At 38.4% G+C, this 17653-nt stretch overlaps 1 protein-coding gene across 6 annotated transcripts in view; it reads left to right on the top strand.

The window, feature by feature from the left end:
• WDFY3 (WD repeat and FYVE domain containing 3) overlaps positions 1 to 17653 on the top strand; it is a 325015-nt gene that overhangs the window by 102829 nt on the left and 204533 nt on the right. For all 6 annotated transcript variants that reach the window (XM_069093019.1, XM_069093035.1, XM_069093044.1 and 3 more), the window contains exons 4-7: positions 6749 to 6858; positions 9672 to 9833; positions 13978 to 14170; positions 16324 to 16510. In XM_069093019.1, coding sequence (XP_068949120.1) covers positions 6749 to 6858; positions 9672 to 9833; positions 13978 to 14170; positions 16324 to 16510 — 652 coding nt within the window. The remainder of the gene's footprint in view (positions 1 to 6748; positions 6859 to 9671; positions 9834 to 13977; positions 14171 to 16323; positions 16511 to 17653) is intronic.

Genomic DNA, 17653 nt, shown 5'->3' on the forward strand with positions numbered 1-17653 from the left:
ATATTTTAATTACATATTTAATCTCTATTTTAGAACGCCACAAATTTCTCTGAACCAGTTAAAAGTTTTTCTTTCTTTGCTTGTCTGCTTTATCTCAGTAACTCAACCTTACTAGAACTGAAGTCACAGACAGAAAATATGTTGCTGGGTTTTAAATTTTTAGTTCTTCCTAAAACCTTATGTCGTGTTGAAGGTCTGAAACAGAAGTAAGTCCCTGCTTACTGAGATGGAGAGTTTAGCATCAGGTTACAGAAAGCCAGGAGAACTGTTTCAATTATGAAACTTAATTTTCCCCATGATTCTAAACTCTGGCTACAGCATTTTACAACAGTCTTTTGGCTGGCTACATTTTTTTGTTAAAAATCTTTCCAAGGTAGCAGAATTGGTAGATGGCTCCAGATAAGACACATGAGAGAGGTTTTCCTGAGAAGCTTGTAGGGAGGATAGAAATGGAGAAAAAGACAGGTTCCCTACCACTGGGGTACAGACATTAGGCCTCCAACTGGCTCAACCCTGGACAACAGTTTATTTTGACTAATCTCAGATATCCAGTTTATTTCTAATTGTCACAGGAGTGTTGAGGAAAATACGAGAGAGAGAGAGAATGAGAGAGAGAAAGAGAGAGAGAGAGAGAGAGAGAGAGAGAGAGAATGAGAGAGAGAGAGAGAATGAGAGAGAGAATGAGAGAGAGAATGCATTGCAGGAGCTGAATTAACAGACAGCAGATTTGTCTCTCAGAGTTCTTGGTTGGTCAATCCAAGTGGACTACTCATTTGGTAATAAGGGTGGCTTTTTCTTAATTCTCAATGTCAAGTTTAAATGAAGGAACAGGGATGTGTTTAGCTGGTTCTCACATTAAAGAATGATCCTGTCTAGGTCATTCTCACCTCTTGGGTTGACCTTTAGAGACCCCTCTTCTGACTCAATTATCTGTTCTCTGAGCAACAGGTCTGGTTTCTCAACCACATGAGACTAGGTCTAAACAGTAACATAACCTTTTCCCATAGACTTTTGCAGATCTCTTGATCTTACTGAATCTAAATTTCTTTCTCTGTGAAATGGGGATAATAATAGAACATACCTTACTAGGTTATTGTGAGTGTAAAACAAGACAGTTGTTACCTTTGAAAATTAAAGTAAATCGAAAGATAGTGATCTGAGCATGATCAGTTTATTTGGGTAGTAGTAACCAATACAGTGGGTCAGTAACCTCTTTCAATGACTAAAGACCATGGATGAGATGGGGCTTACTAGCCTTCATGAAGTTTTGGGAAGTACAGGGGAGCAGAGAACAGAATTGAATAGGAAGAGAAAAGAATACAATTGGTTACAGGGCTGGCAGCATCATGGGAGTGAGGACAGCATGACTGGTTACATCAAGAACAGTAGGCTAACAATTATCCTTGTCTTTCTGGAGGAGTGCTTGATTGATTTATGGAACCATCTGTCCCATGAGGTTATTGATAGTGGGCCATGGATAACAGACTGCTACCTCGCTTCTAGGAAGGAGATAAGACCCTCTTTAATTGTACAAGGGTAGGCAGATATGGGCAGTATATCCTGTGGAAATGTACCAGTTCAGCTTATAGGTCTTCAAAGATAGCAAGTAGATGTTAAGGAATTTTTCAGGAGCTGAAAATATGAGGGATAACAAGTTTTTCTTTAAACTAACTGAGAGGGGAAACTCATGTCCTATGACTAAGAAATGGTCATTGTTTGAGTTTACCTGACCATTGGAGATAGTGGACCAGATTCCCTCATGTCCACCTGCACCCCTCAAGGATAACAAATTTCTTTGAGCCAAGAATAGAATACCGATTAGCAGATGAACTGAACTTCTAAACTTAGCTCATAGACAAAGAGACAAGAAAATGTGGCTTGAGCAATCATAAAAAAGGGACAATAATACAGGATAGGATCAGTTACAGCATAGAATCAATGATAAAATGATAGAATCAATTAATTTCTTTATAATATTAAGCTAAAGCAATGTATGTGAGCTTTGGTTATTCTCCCAGGTTAATACCTAATATTTTCATTGTTGTGTGTGTGTGTGTGACAGACAGACAGACGTAGAGACAAAGAGTGAGGTTCATGAGATACTGACTCACTCTATCCTCCTTTCCTCTTTTCTTTTTTATGAACTATTCCAGAAGGGAGAAATAAGAAGTGCCTTCCTCTTCTTCCTCATTTCTTTCATAGTTTATTCCTTTTTCCTCTCTTATCTCCTTTAAAGTCAGCAAAACAAGAAAAAAAATCACATCCTGGCCCTCTTTTTGTCTTGCTTTAATCTTTCAGGGACAGTTGTCATTCCTCCCTCTATTGGAATAGAAGTACTTGACCATCATTTGAGCCCCTGCTAGTTGCTCAGATGTGTTTTCCTATCTGGGCTTCCCTTGTTTCCCCTGTGCATATTTCAGAGAGTCTGTCCTTAATCACAAAGATGACCACACCATCCAAATTAATTTGCTGATTTGATTAATTTCAGAGTGATACTAGTCACACTACCAAGAAATTATTTTTGTAGAGCCAGAAGAAATAATGAAATTCATCTGAAGGAAGAAAAGGTCAATAATCTAAAGGCTACTAATGAAAAAAGAATGGCAAGAAAGAGGGGCAGGTCTAAAGGTGTACTACCAAGCAGTAATTTTATTTATTTATTTTTGTTGTTGGGTTGTTTTTTTGTTTTTGTTTTGCCTTTTTGGAGGGCAATTGGGATTAAGTAACTTGCCCAAGGTTACATGGCTAGTTTTTGTGTGTGTGTGTGTGGTGTGTGTGGGTGTTAAGTGTCTGAGGCCGGAACCAAACTCAGGTCCTCCTCACTCTGGAGCCGGCGCTTTACTCACTGCACCACCTAGCCTCCCCCAAGTAGTAATTTAAAAAAATGATTTAGTAACTAGGATAGTAGATCAGATTAGGTACACAACAGAAGCCAACTAACACAGTAGCTCAGTGTTCATTAAACCCAAAGATCCCACTTCCTCAGATAACACTCTTCATTGGACATAGATTTCTTGGAAAACTGGAAAGCAATCTGACAGAAAGGGGGTCTGCAGACCAATGTCTCAAACTAAGGTAAATGCCCAATGGATGCCTCAGTCAGCGAGTCAGCAGTTATTAAGCATCTTATGCACTTAATAAAGGCACTAGACAAGGGAAAAATGATCTTTCAGATCTATGAATATAGGAATTCCTCATGAAATACATGATAGCATCACCAAAAATAAGATGGACAATTTTGATTATATAAAGTTAAATTTTTTTTGTACAAATGAGTGAGATTTTTCCTTTGTGTTCTCAACACTTACTATAGTTCCTGACAGGTGGTAGGCACTTAGTAAATGCTTAGTTACTGACTTTAATGTAGTTAAAATTAAAAGTGACACAAATAATTGGGGGAAAAGTTTTCTGAAAAAAGTTTCATATCATACATAGATACCTTCATTTACATAGAACTGATTTCAATTTATAAGACTGAGCCAATCCTTAATAACTAAGTGAACAGGCAGTTTTCAAACTCTCAATCACTGAAAGAAAAATGCTCCAAATCACTACTAATGGAAGAAAGGCAAATTAAAGTAACTCTCTGTAATGTTAATGGGATAATAAGATTTTCCCTGCCCATTAATGGGCCTCGTGTGGAGCCCATCGGGGTAGGGACTTGCCTAAGGAGGAGCTTGTTTAGGGGAGGCTTGCTTGTAGGAAGGCTTTTACACCTTTTGGTACTAACCCAACTAGACACTGAGTCACGAGGATTTTGATGCCTTCTGAGAAGTATATATATTCTCTGAATTGGTATTTTGCTTTGGGGGTTCATTTATGAGAAGGACCTTGTGATTCCCTGGATGAGACTCTGAATAGCTGTATGTTTAGGACCCCTGACTGCTCAGATATAAAGGCTCTCTCCATCCAGTGGTGTATCTAAAGTGTATAGCAGTATTGTTTTTATTCAGGCAGTCAGAAGAACCCTGTCTGTTGCACAGGTCTTTGTGCTAATTTCTCTGCTTGTATTTTCTCTGATATTCAGGGTGCTGACTTTTCCCCTGAACTACTGAATGTAATTAAAGTAGATTGACCAACTTAAAAGTTGCTTTCCTTTTACAAAAGCAGGTCCAAGAACCTATGCTAGCAGGTTGTCCTGCGTGTATTAGGGTGCTTGCTATTTCACTCTCAGGTTTCAAATATCAGAGAGGCTTTAGGAAAAGAGGCAAATTAATGCCCCGTTTGGAGATGGGAGTTGGACTAGACATCTTGTAAAAGCAATTTGTCTCACAGAGTTACTAAACTCTGTATACCTTTTAAGCCAGTTGTACTACTCCTACGACTGGGCTTAGACCTCCAGACAGCAAAGAAAGAAAAGGACCTATCTGTACAAAAATATTTACATCAGATCTTTTCAAAGAAGCCCCATGTAGGAAGCTAAAGAGGAGAGCACCTCTTGGAGAATGGCTAAAAATGGCATAATATGTGAATATAATGGAATATTATTTTGTCATAAGAAATTGTTGAATGTACATTTTAAAAGGAAACTGGGAAGAGCTGAACTGATGCCGAGTTAAGTGAGAAGTACTGGGAAAACAATTTATACAGTGAGAACACTATAGAGAAAACCAGCTTTGAAAGACTTGAGAACTCTGATTAATTAGTCCATGATCTTCCACTATAGCAGAGGACTGAATCATAACAATAACTAGCACTTTTATGGTGCTTCAGGGTTTTCAATGCACTTTTCATATGGAACTCACTTGATCTTGAACCTGAGACTGAAAAAGGTTGAAGACTTGCCCAGGGTTACACAATTATTAAGTGCCTGAGTTAGGATTCAGACTTAGGTCTTCTTGAACTACTGTCCCACACACTGTCCAGTCTTCTAGGAGGCTGAAGATGGCTACCGCCTCCCTCCTCCTCCAGGAGAAGTGACAGACTTAGAAAGTCCAGAATGAGAATTACATTTTGGACATAGCAAACGTGGAAATTTGCTTTGCTGGATCATACGCATTTGTTGTGAGGGCTGGTGTTTTGTTTTTAATTGTTAAATTGAGGTAGGTGGTTACAGTTATGGAAGAGAGAAATAGAAAAGAATAAACTAAAAATAAACCAACAGCAACAACGTTTCTATTTGTTTCTGTTCTTTCATCAAGACTGCTTGAAAGTCCTCTGTTCTTTTAAAGGTCCGTTTATATCTATCATTTTTGTAGGCTAAGTTATTCTTGGTTTGAAAGCCTTTCTCTTTTGCTTTTTGCCATACTATATCCAGGATAATCTTTCCTTTATAATAGTTGCAGTAAAATCTTCTCTGATCCTTATTGTGGTTCCTGAGTCCTGGTCTTTTTCTTTTTTAACTACTTGTCAGCCAGCTGGCATTTCTCCAGACCTCTTTATTATGTATGTATCAGACACTTGAAAGATTTTTTTCTATGACCTGGAAGTTTTGAATTTTGGTTATGCCATTTCCAGGTGTTCTCAGTGTGGAGTTTCTTGAAGCAAATGACCAGTGGATATCTTGGAAATGAATCTTTTATCTGAGACACTTGCTGCAAAGATTTCCACCACCCCCCGTTTATCTGTTTCCATTTCAGTTTTTATTAATTAGCTTTGTACAAAAGTTTTCATTTTATGTAATCAAAATTGTCCATTTTAACTTATGTTTTTCTCTGTATACTTCTAAGGCACTGCCTTGGCTTAATCTCCTGCTGTGGCCCTAGACTGGGCTGCCTTTCAATGGCCTTGCCCTGTTTCCTGCTGTGGCTGTGTGTGAGCTACTTGGGTGCTGTTCTGAGGCTCCTTCCCCTCCTTTTTATTTTTGCTGTGGCTGTCAGGCTTCTAATTTGCTAGTGTGGACCTGTCCCTCATAGTGTAGGTACCAGAGTGGTCCTACTTCTATGGGGCCTCCCATATTGGCTATGGGTCTGCTCTGTGCGGGCACTGGTCTGACATTTTCCCTTTATATGGCTCCAGGTTGTTTGCATGTTGCACCTTCTGCCTGATGTGGCTTTTTTTCCCACTAAGAGCTTCAGGTTTCTGGCAGTCTTTTTTTTGCGCAGTCTTGAACTAGAAGGATGGGTTTGTAGCATTCTTTCCTACAGCCTTTTACTATGACTTTTAATTTATTTTTAGTGCTCATCATACCATCGTGTCAGCTGGAAAAACTGTATACTATTGAGGGAAGCCTTTCTTTTTCTCTCTCCTTTTCTTTTTACCTTTTCATGGAAGGATAGGAGAAACCTGAGCAAGTTTGTAGGCAACAGCGACAGGAGCTGGTATACAGTGAGAGATTGTCCCAGATGATACTGGACAGTCAGGGAAATCTTATCAGTGTTCCTCTGCCTTCCAGCAAGTATGCACGATGTCCATATTTATCTCCTCCAGTTTATTTCAGTTTTCACAAATTCAGCAGATCCCAAACCTGCCTATCCTTCAAGCTTCAATCAAAAGTCATCTCTGCACTAAATTTTCTCTTTCTTTGACTGTTCGTATCACCTCTCCCATCCTCGAACTCTTGTTTTAACTTCACACTTTATCCCATATGCTCTCTGCACATTTCATGAAGTTAGAGCCATTTGCCTCTCGAAGATTGTAATCCACTTGAAATCATGGAATTGCCACTGGCCTGTCCTGTTTCCCCCATGCCTGTCCCCACTGTGTGGGGCAGCTCGTCGGTTCACAGGTAGTGAGAGCTGCGTTCTAGCTCTTGTCTGTCTTTGACATGCCACCTTCTCTCCTGATTGTCCTTCTTGTGTTTCGCTAGAGGCAGCAAGTCGTGCCATAGTCCAGTTCCTGGAAATCAACCAGAGTGAAGAAGCCAGCAGAGGTTGGATGCTTCTGACGACCATTAATTTGTTAGCATCCTCTGGGCAGGTTAGTTTTACCTTTTGTGTCTTGGTGACCAAAAGCAACTTTGTGTTTTTATTAAGTTTTAAGTTAAGTTTTAGAGTTCTTCTCAAACAGATGTGTCTTTGATCCCTTATTTTAATGCATGCATAAATGAAGACTTTAGTCTTGGAAAAATGCTTTTCTATTTTAAAACTTTTTACAGTGATGAGAGAAGGAACACTAAATCACTTTGACATTTACACTGAATCACTTTGGCATTCTTAGGAGAAAAAAAATTGTATAAGTCTTTTTCCTGAAACCACAGTTTTGTGATTCTAAGTATTCCTTTTGGAGCTTTTAAAAATACTTTATATTACTTTAAAAGTGTTTGAGCTGGTCATATTTTATATGACTCCATTAGTGTTCTATAGATACATTACCAGATTTTGACCATTTGCTTATCAAATAAAACATTATCTTCTGTGACTAGTTCATAGTCTCATAGATTTACAGCTGGAAGAGATCTCAGAGACTATCTAGTTCACCCCTCTCATTTTACAGATTAGGAAACTGAGGCCCAGGGATGTTGACTTGTTTGCCCCAGGATACAAGTCGTAAGTATCAGAGACTGGATTTGAAAGAGGTCTTCTGACTCCAAAGCTAATTCTTACCACTTTTATCACCTGAGGGTGAAATTAATCTAATTTACCTCTCTAAATAAATGGTTTTGCATTAGGATTATCTCTTATCTTGAACCCTTAGTTTTACGAGGTGGTACTTGGCTTCTGATAAAGAATTAGAGGAAGTGCGTCCCAGTGTGGGGAAAAGCCAAGGCAAAGGTACAGAGAAGGGCGATGGAGTTTTGTGTGTGAGGAATAGCAAGGAGGTTAGTGTGTAGGAATGGGAGTAACACAAGAAAAAACTAGAAAGGTAGGTTGAGGCTAGGTTGTGAGGCACTGTAAAAGCAAACTCAGTCAGTCCTCCAGCATTCATTAAGTACCTGCTATATCTTAAGTATTGTACTAAGCAGCCATAAATAAGAGATGAAAAGCTAAAATGAAAAGGTTCCCACACTCTTACTTATACCTGGGGAAGAAATGTATGTGCTTATACAATTAGATCCTTCTGGAAAGTGGAGTGAACCAGACCCCACCCCCACCTGCCCCTCCTCAGAAGTTGGAGCTAACCTTGTTCTGGAGAGTGCTTTCCTTAACACCCAGCCCCTCTCCTGTTCCAGGGCCTTTGGTCTCTCCTTCACCATAGTCATTGCCTTGCTTGTGGGGCAGACGTAGCTGGTCACTGTGAGCAGACTGGGAGCTCATTGCAAGGACAGGGACTTTCTTTTGCCTCTTTTTGTATCTCCTAATAAATGTTTATTGACTGGTCAATTGTAGTCCTTCCAGTAAAACCTTAGAACCATCAGGCCTTACCATTTGTCATGATGCCATCCTTAAGGACCACTGGGCCTTATCATATACTCTACTGCTCTGCCTTTCAGACCTCCAGGTCTTGTAGTTTGCCCCAGCTCTGTACTTTTAAGGACCAATGTGCCTTTCCATCCACTGTATCTATTGTGTCCTTCCCTTCAAACATAAGCTCCCTGAGAGCAGGGATTTTCTTCATTTTCCCTTTATCCCCCTTGCTTCACAGTGCTTGGCATATAGTAAAAGTTTTTTTTTTTCATTCATTCACTGTCTGGCACATAATAGACACTTATTAAATGCTGGTTGATTAATTAATGCTGGTTTATTCATTAAATAAATTCTATCCTTATGCTTCATGAAAATCATAAACTTGAAACAGACATTAAAATCTCAAGGATCTGAATTATTTGAGTTAGAAAATGATAGTGGTAGATGAATCTTAGGATTTCAATAAGAATTTGAGCCCTGATTTTGATTGATTCATTTACCTGTAATCTTGCCAGTCGAATGTCATTTAACTCTAAATCAACAGGACTTAGAAGCTATAAGTGTCTCCTAAGATCGATCATCTAACCCACACCCCCTTTTTCAAATTAGAAAATGGAAGCCCAGTAGGGTTAAGTGACTTATCACAAATCACACAGGCAGGTGGCATGCTGCAGAGCTGGGATTTGGATCCAGTTCTTTGGACTCTAAATACTCTTCTCCTTTTTCCTCTCCATCCATTTCTCTACAGTCTAAATGTTTACTTAAAAAATAATCAATAAAATGGTATTCTATGCAGAAGCTATGTTAAGTTTTATATTTGAAAAAGATCTCACAGTAGAATTGTGAAAGATTTTTAGATTATCAGTGTTCAGATTAATGCTGTGATCTTAGGTCCAGTAACAAACTCCACACATAGAATTAGGGGAGTGTGATAATTAAGAATTAAAGGCAAGGTGATAAAATGAAACCCAAAACCATCAGATAATTTTTGGTAAGATTTGGAAATCAGAAAAGTAGAATAGATTTGTTTATGTTTGGAATGCCAAAGGTGGAGTTATTCCCAAAGGTTTAAGAATGCATTAGAATCTAATAAAATTAATGAGAGGATTTGTTCTATAAAATTCAGATGCAGTCAAAAGGCTGCACTTAAGGATCTAGAAAGCCACATGTGACCTCAAGGCCACAGGTTCCCCATCCCAGCTTTAGATTTTGTTTTAAGCCCTCCTAGCCCCGAGATTCTGTGATGTTTCAGAAGAGTCTTTATGTTATAATATTTAAACAAGTGCTATAAGTTTGGAAATGGAAGATTTTGTTTCTCAGAATATTTTTTATCTTTGCAGTCTTTAAAATGATGTTACCTCAGATTATATGTTTTATAATTACAATTTGAGTGTTACAGTTTGTTCAATTGCATAATGTTTGCATCTGTTTGGATTTGTTTTCCAGAAAACTGTAGACTGCATGACCACTATGTCCGTGCCTTCCACACTGGTTAAATGTCTCTATCTATTCTTTGACCTCCCACATGTGCCTGAGGTAGTCGGAGGTGCACAGAATGAGCTACCACTGGGTGAGCGCCGAGGACTTCTCCAGAAAGTCTTTGTCCAGGTGGGTAGAAGCTGGGCTCTGGTTCTATTGCTGGGGACTGGGCCTGCTTTGAAGAAAATAGGGCGGAACGAGCTCGATGGCCAGACCCAAACACAGCAGTCCAGGTGTGGGCTGACGAGAGCAGAGTGTAGCAGGCCTGGGACATGCTTCTTCCCAACTCTCTTCTTGTAGCCAGAGATCGTGCGGGTTCGGCTGCCATGTCACACCGCTGACTCGTATTGAGCTGGCAGTCCACTAAAACTTCCAGAACCCTCCCTGCCCCAGGCAAACTTCTGTCTAATCAAAGCTTTCCCATCCTGGATTTGTAAAGTAAATTTGTTGAATTCAAGTGTGCAAAACATCTATCCCCATTAAGTTCATCTTGTTTGATTCAGGTCTGGTCCGTCAACATCTTTTTGCATCCTGGTTCTGCAGTCCATCCATCCATCCATTCTGTTGGCTCTCCCTTCCAACTCTGTGCCATCTGCTGATTTGAAAAACATGCTCACCTGTGTGTTAGAGCCTTAGTTTTCTTCGCTTTTTTTTTTTTCTTTGCTTTTTGGAGGGGGGAAGGCAGGGCAATTGGGATTAAGTGATTTACCCAAGGTCACATGGCTAGTAAGTGTTAAGTGTCTGAGGTCAGATTTGAACTCAGGTCCTCCTGACTCTGGGCCGGTGTTCTATTTACTGCACCACCTAGCCACCCCCTTAGTTTTCTTATTTCTTTTCTTTGTTTTTGTTTTTTTTCTTTTTTTTTAGAAGGCAGGACAATTGCAGTTAAGGGACTTGCCCCAGGTCACATGGCTAATAAGTGTTAAGTGTCTGATGCTGGATTTGAACTCAGGTCTTCCTGACCCCAGGGCCTGTGCTCTATTCACTCTATTCATTAAGCCATCCCCTTAGTTTTCTTAATAATATCCATAATGATACCTCACAAAGTTGCTGGGTGTTTCAGTGAGATTAAAGGCTATAGAAATGTCATCTATTCTTACTAATTATTCTATGTAAGGAAATGACTAATTTCCAAATAACTGACAGGCAAATTTTTAGACCACAACTCTTATGAACTAGTTGGCTGTGTTGGCGTTAGGAAGCAGGTCTTCTGATCCTGTGGTCAGGATTCTTTCTTCTGTATTACAACATTTGTTTTGTTTACTGCCAGGCAAGTGAGGGATTACTTTTATAATTCCCTCATGAGTCAGATAGTGCTTCAGTGATAATTATCAGTCATTTCAAGGACCTTTTTTTTTTGTGACAGATGAATGTTTCATTGTGTTTTGTGACATAACTTTCTTCTTCTTATTTTTGCTTTTTGGAGGGGGAAGGCAGGGCAATTGGGGTTAAGTGATTTGCCCAAGGTCACATGGCTAGTAAGTTTTAAGTGTCTGAGGTCACATTTGAACTCAGGCTCTCCTGACTCCAGGGCTGGTGCTCTATTCACTGCACCATCGAGCCGACCTGACATAACTTTCTTATGTTGAACAGTTACTGTTGTGCCAATATCTATGCAGGAGTGACAAAGGGATGCAGTTGTTTATGATGCTTTCATTCTGTTTATGCTTCATTCAGACAAAATATTATAGAAATGGTTTTAATTCACCTAAAGAACCAGTGTGATTTAGGTAAGGTCAAGCTAGTTCATATTTTGGGGCTTAAGACAATTAGAAATAGTGACAGTTATCTTCTCTCAGTGGGGCAGTCAGGTTGTGTGGTAGATAGAGTGCCAGGCCTGGAGTTGGGAAGACCTGAGTTCAAATCTGGCCTCAGATACTTATGACTGTGTGACCCTGGGTAAGTCACTTCACCCTGTTTGCCTCAGTTTCTTCATCTCTAAAATGAGCTGGAGAAGGAAATGGCAAACCACTCCAGGATCTCTACCAAGAAAACCCCAAATGGGGTCATGAGGAGTCAGGCATGAATGAAACGGCTGAACAACAATGAGGAAAATACATAGATATATTTAAGGAACTCTGCACGCTCCTTGTGCATGTGTATGTATGTGACGCGTTCTCTGTACTCATTAATTTCCTATCCCTGGATCCTCTGCACACTTATTTACTTAACTACCACTTACCTGTCCATGACATGTGGATCCTATCTTTATGTTCTCTTTCCTCTCAGTTGGCTCACTTGTTATGGGATAACACTCTTTCTTCACCAGGCAGGAGAAGGGCAAATTTCCTAATAGATCTTGTAATAGAAAGTATCTGTCAACTTGGAAATTTATTTCTGACTTCTGACTTCACAGATTGGTGAGTCTGTCACCAGGATGATCAGAGTTCTTCAAAGATTCATTTCCCTGTCTTTATTGCTTACCTCATTTCTAGATGTAGATTACGGAATGCTGAGGAATGAGATCATTTTATACAAAGGCAAAATAAAGCACAGGGTTTGAGTGGCTGTCTACCAACAGTTGCATCCTTATCTCAGTCAGAAGGCTGCTCACTCTGGCAGTACGAATGGCAGCCGATCTACTCCCTTCCATCTTGTGACACATTCTCCGTGTTCCTTCTCTAACTTTTGCACGAGATGTGTGTCGAGCATGCTGGGGTTATCCGCCAGCTCAGAGCTTCTTGCGACCCACAGTTTAAGAAGCGCTGTGCCCAGACCCTTTGATATCACTTAGAGGACTACTGAGTGTAGGCCAGCCCTCTGTTTATACCTTACTCTTACTACAAGTCTCAACCCATGAGACATTTAAGTGAAATAATGATAACAACAATGATGATGATGTAGCAATTACTGTTATTTTCTCTGTGTGTGTGTTTTAACTATTCCTGTGATTTCATTGGTATAGGGAGGAATTACCTGTGGGAAACGTTGTCTGCTAATATAGATGTGCACGCACACACAGGTACTTAACAGTTCTAGAGAAGTTCTAGAAGCATTAAGTGATCGGTCAGCCAGTATGTGTCAGAATTGGGATGGTAGTGGACCCATGTCTTCCCGATTCCAGAGCCAGTCCTCTACCCACTGTACCAGCCAACTTTCATTCTTCTTTCTAGTTGAGTAAAAGTTGTAAGCTAAAGTTCAAATGCTTCAAAGTGATTTTTTAAAAAACTTAAATTTTTTTTTCAACTGACAGTTGGATTTTCTCTCTTCCCTCCCCACTGGACTCCTACTAGGGTCAAAAAACAAAATTAAAAAGTTGTAACATATGCATAGTCAACTAAATCATATTCTCTCAGTGGCCATGCCATAAAATAGATATTTTATATACCCTAATTCTATCACCTCTGTGAGGAGGTGGGTAACCTGTTTCATCATTGGTGCTCTGGAATCACATTCATTAGACTTGTCTTTCGATGCTATTTGTTTTTATAGTGTTGTAATTTTATTAATTGTTCTTATTCTACTCAGTTCTGCTTTGTCATTTATAAATCTTCCCAGTTTTCACTGCACTTGTCCCTTTCATCATTTATTATGGTATAGTCATACTCCACTGTGTTATTATGCTATAATATGGTCAGCTACTCCCAATTACTAGATGCCTCCTTAATTTCTTTGATTCAATAAAGAAACATAATATGAATATTTTTGTACATATGAATTCTTTTCCTTTTTTAAAAATCTCAGTGATATACGCCTAATTGTGCAGTTGTGGAGAATTGCTTTTTAAATGATGAGGTGGATTAAATTAAGATGGCCTGATGATTTAAGGCAACTTTTTCCTTTTCTATTTGTATAAACAATTATTCTCCCCAGATTCCTTTGTTTTTAGAGCTTTTACTTTTTCCTCACTTCCTAGTTCTTCATTCTTATAAGAATAATTCAGTTCCTGGAATATTATATATCAAGACAAGATGTGATTCTTATTGTGGTTGCATTTTTATAATAGTATGAGACAAATGGATCTCTTTTATATAAAACAGCTAAAAAAATTAAAATGTAAGTCTTATGTAAAACTTAAAGCACATGCTGTGATTGTAATATAGCATAGCTCCAGTTTATAGTATATAAATAAGTATATAGTATATATGCTTAATATAGTTATAAGTATATAGTATATATGCTTCATACTTTAAAATCAAAACCATTGGTTCCACCTGGTCCTAATGTAGTGCTCCCTTAAAGCTGCCTTTTAGGGCTGTTTCTTCTTTCCTTCTCCCACAGCTAACCTCCCACCATCAGTTTCTTGACTGATTGGTTTTTTTTTCATTCACAGATATTGGTGAAACTCTGCAGTTTTGTGTCCCCAGCAGAAGAGCTGGCTCAGAAAGATGATCTGCAGCTTTTATTCAGTGCCATAACCTCCTGGTGCCCTCCCTATAACTTGCCTTGGAGGAAGAGTGCTGGGGAGGTCCTCATGACCATATCCCGTCATGGGCTTAGTGTCAATGTGGTCAAGTACATTCATGGTGGGTAAAATCTTTTTTTTTTTTTTCCATTTTGACTGGTTTTTCTCTCCCTTCAAAATAAAAGTATTTATGAACAGATTTTCTTTTTTTTTTTAAGTTGGTAATGAAAATATACCCATCCATCTTTATTTAGGTATAGCATGAAATACAATGAGTTTTTATAAATTCCAAAATATAGATCTGGAAGAATCTGTTTTACTTCAGCATGAATGTTCAGTCATAATCATTCTTCCCCTCTAAAAATGTGAGATTTCATTTTTGAGGTTTTGTGGGTGGGCTCATTTGATCCTTGAAGAAATTTTTCGTCTCCATCAGAAGCACAAATAATATTTGCTGTCAACAATATCCCTTACTAAGTTCCTACCCTGATGCTTCATGCTGGTGAATGCTATTTCCCAAGGCTGTGTTTAAGGTAGAGCACAGTCTCTGTTAAAGTACAAAGGCCCAGGAGGAGCAGAGGATCAGCCTAGTTACATGCAGAGAGGCTTTTACTAGAATGTTGACTGATAGATGATGAAGGGTTTTGTGTTGTGGAGGCTCATGAAAGCACTCATGTGGGCAGGGTTTATCATCTGTGTGGGAGGGACTTGCCTACACCAACATAATTGCATAGCTTGTTAACAGAGACGCTGATGAAACTGATAGCACAGTTTAGGGGGGGCTTTTCTTATCCCCAATTCTTATGAAAATCCTTACTTATTAGATGCATCTTCATGTCAAGGCCCCCACAGTTTCTAAATAGGAGATAGTGGGCTTTGTTTCCAAATAATTTGTTTATTTTTTATCCTAGCCCAAATTTTACTGGACTTGTAATGTTTCAAACTTGATGTTTCAAACAAAACATGATGTTTCAAACAAAACTTGATGTTTCAAACATCAAACTTGATGTTTCAAACAAAATGTGGAATAAATTCACATTTCTTTATGTTTAATCTTTTGATTTTTACATGAGATGTGTTTCTTTATGCAAAATTGAGTAAAGATAAGAGAATCAATTACAAAACCACTCATAAATTTTGACTGACAGGATTGTGTCCCAAACTGGTTGCAACTTTCTGTGTTCCTTTTGTCTCAACTATTTCTGTATAATTCTGCACTGCATTTGCACCCTTCTAATTTTTCTTGAAAGCAATAGATATTCCTTTATCTGTTATCTTTATACATCACAATGTAAGAATTTCAAACTGTAACATGGAAATAGACTGTGGTAAGTCACTTAACCTGTGTGGGTCTCAGTTTCCTCATCTGTCAAATAAAGAGGCTGGACTATATGGGCCCTAACGTCCTTGCCAGCTCTGTGCCTGTGCTCCCAGCTAGGTGGTGCAGTGCCAAGCTTGGACTCAGGGCCTGTGTTCAAAACTGGACACAGACACTTAGCAGCTGTGTGACCTTCGGCAAGTTAATTTATGTCTGCTTAACTATAAACTGGGGATAATAGTAGTACTCACTTTCCTGGGTTGTTGTGAGGATCATAACTATTCTTCTTATCCTCTGATGGAACTAGACCATGCACATACACACACACACACACACACACACAGAACAGTGTTTAACCTATATTGACGTGTCTTCCTCCAGAGTCCAGGTACTGCTTGTTTTTGCCTTTTTGTATCCATAGGATCTAGCCTAGTGCTTGTATATTATATTTTGGTTTTTGTTTTTTAAGTAGACTTATTATTTCATTAATGTGAAAAAGTTCTTTCTACAGGTACCGATTTGTACTTGCTTTGCAATTGAGGTTGAATGAGTGACTTTGTGCACTGAAAAGTTATTAACAATTAAGATGTGTCAGAAGCAAGATTTGAACTCAGGTCTTTTGATTCTGAGGTTGACTCTTGAGATTTTTCCATGTTTATAATGCCTTGCATGTGATGGCACTTGATAAATGTTTCTTGAATTGAATATTTCCTCAGCATTTTTCTGTATAAAATTTCTTCTTTAGAAGTATATTTTTTTCCCTAAATAATTTGAAATTTCTTTTTACTTTCAAAAGAAGTTAAAATAAATCTTAATGTCTAACATTTTAAATGTAACAGTGCCATTTCTCAATATTTAAAATCTAGCTTAGCCACATTTAAGGATGAATAAAAATGTGCAAAGTAATTGAAAATTGTTTTTTCTGAGCATATAGTTGTAACTTTTTGTTTTTGCAGAAAAGGAATGTTTGTCAACGTGTGTGCAGAATATGCAGCAGTCAGATGATCTTTCTCCCCTAGAGATTGTTGAAATGTTTGCTGGGCTTTCTTGCTTTCTCAAAGATTCCAGTGATGTTTCTCAAACACTGCTCGATGACTTTAGGATATGGCAAGGATATAACTTTCTCTGTGATCTCTTGCTCAGGTATGAAGCACCTGTTTTATTAATATTTTTTTCTGTCAAGTCTAATTCTTTTTGTCTCATTTATGTGTGATTTGTGTGTGTATTTGCATAATTAGATCCAGTTATTTTGGGGGGGGGAAACAGAATGAAAATTTGTTTCAATTTAATGCTTGTTTTCACAATATCACTTGCCTTTATTTGCTTTTTTCTTGTCATTCCACATACCCAACCCCATTCCCTGGCCATAAACAAATGAAGTATATGGCCTTAATTCACTACTGTGTTCTAGTAAAGGTATGATTATCTAGAAGGTCTGATGTGCTCTGGAGAATTGGTATAGCAAGAGTGGCAAAAAAGAGGAGAAATAAAGCCTTTTCCTTCCTTATTAGGCAGTCCCTTGGTAGTTGTGAAAAAACTTTAGCATTGACCTATCTTGTGCCTGATGAAGAAACTTTCCCTCTTTAGTTTACTTTTGACTGCCTCTTCTTTACTCCTTATTAAGAAGAATTAGATTTGGCTATAAGGGCTGCATAAACTTGTTATATTCAGTATGCTAGCAGCAACCATCCATTCTCCTAGAAGGTACACATATATTGGACCTGTGTCTCAAGACAGGTATTATTGAAATGATTAGAGTCAGACTCAAGTGAAGGAGCCATGCTAGAAGAAAGTTTAAGAGAAGATCTAGAGAAATCTTTCTAAAAGGGCTTCATCTTACCAAATGTTTTGCAAATTATCTATAGTCACTTATTTATAAACCTACATTGGCCTCAGAATTGCATTCAGCTGGAACAAACCCAGTAATATTAAAAGCCAGTTATTTGATAAATAAAGCATTTATTATTTTTTTTAAATAAAGCATTTATTTAGCTCATTTCACAATATGTGTCATGTTGTCCTGTCAAATCAGCCAAACCCAGACACATATGAAAGTCTTCCATGGAGATAGCTTTGTTTCCAGTTTATTTCAGGAAGAATATTTTTACAATTTGAAGAGTTCCAAAATTCAGAGTTGGAAGGGACCTTAGTGACCTCCTATATAAATAACTCTCATCTTAAAGAGAAGTTCCTTTACAAAATGCTTCAGAAGCCTACCTTTTGACTGAACAGTATTTTTTCCTCTTATCCCAATAGTGGTAGAATATTGTGTACATTGTTAGATGC

This window comes from Petaurus breviceps, unplaced genomic scaffold (genome assembly GCF_028583685.1).
Source record: "Petaurus breviceps papuanus isolate PSGF00001 unplaced genomic scaffold, PetGlider_PUasm1.0 126, whole genome shotgun sequence".
Taxonomy (NCBI): domain Eukaryota; kingdom Metazoa; phylum Chordata; class Mammalia; order Diprotodontia; family Petauridae; genus Petaurus; species Petaurus breviceps.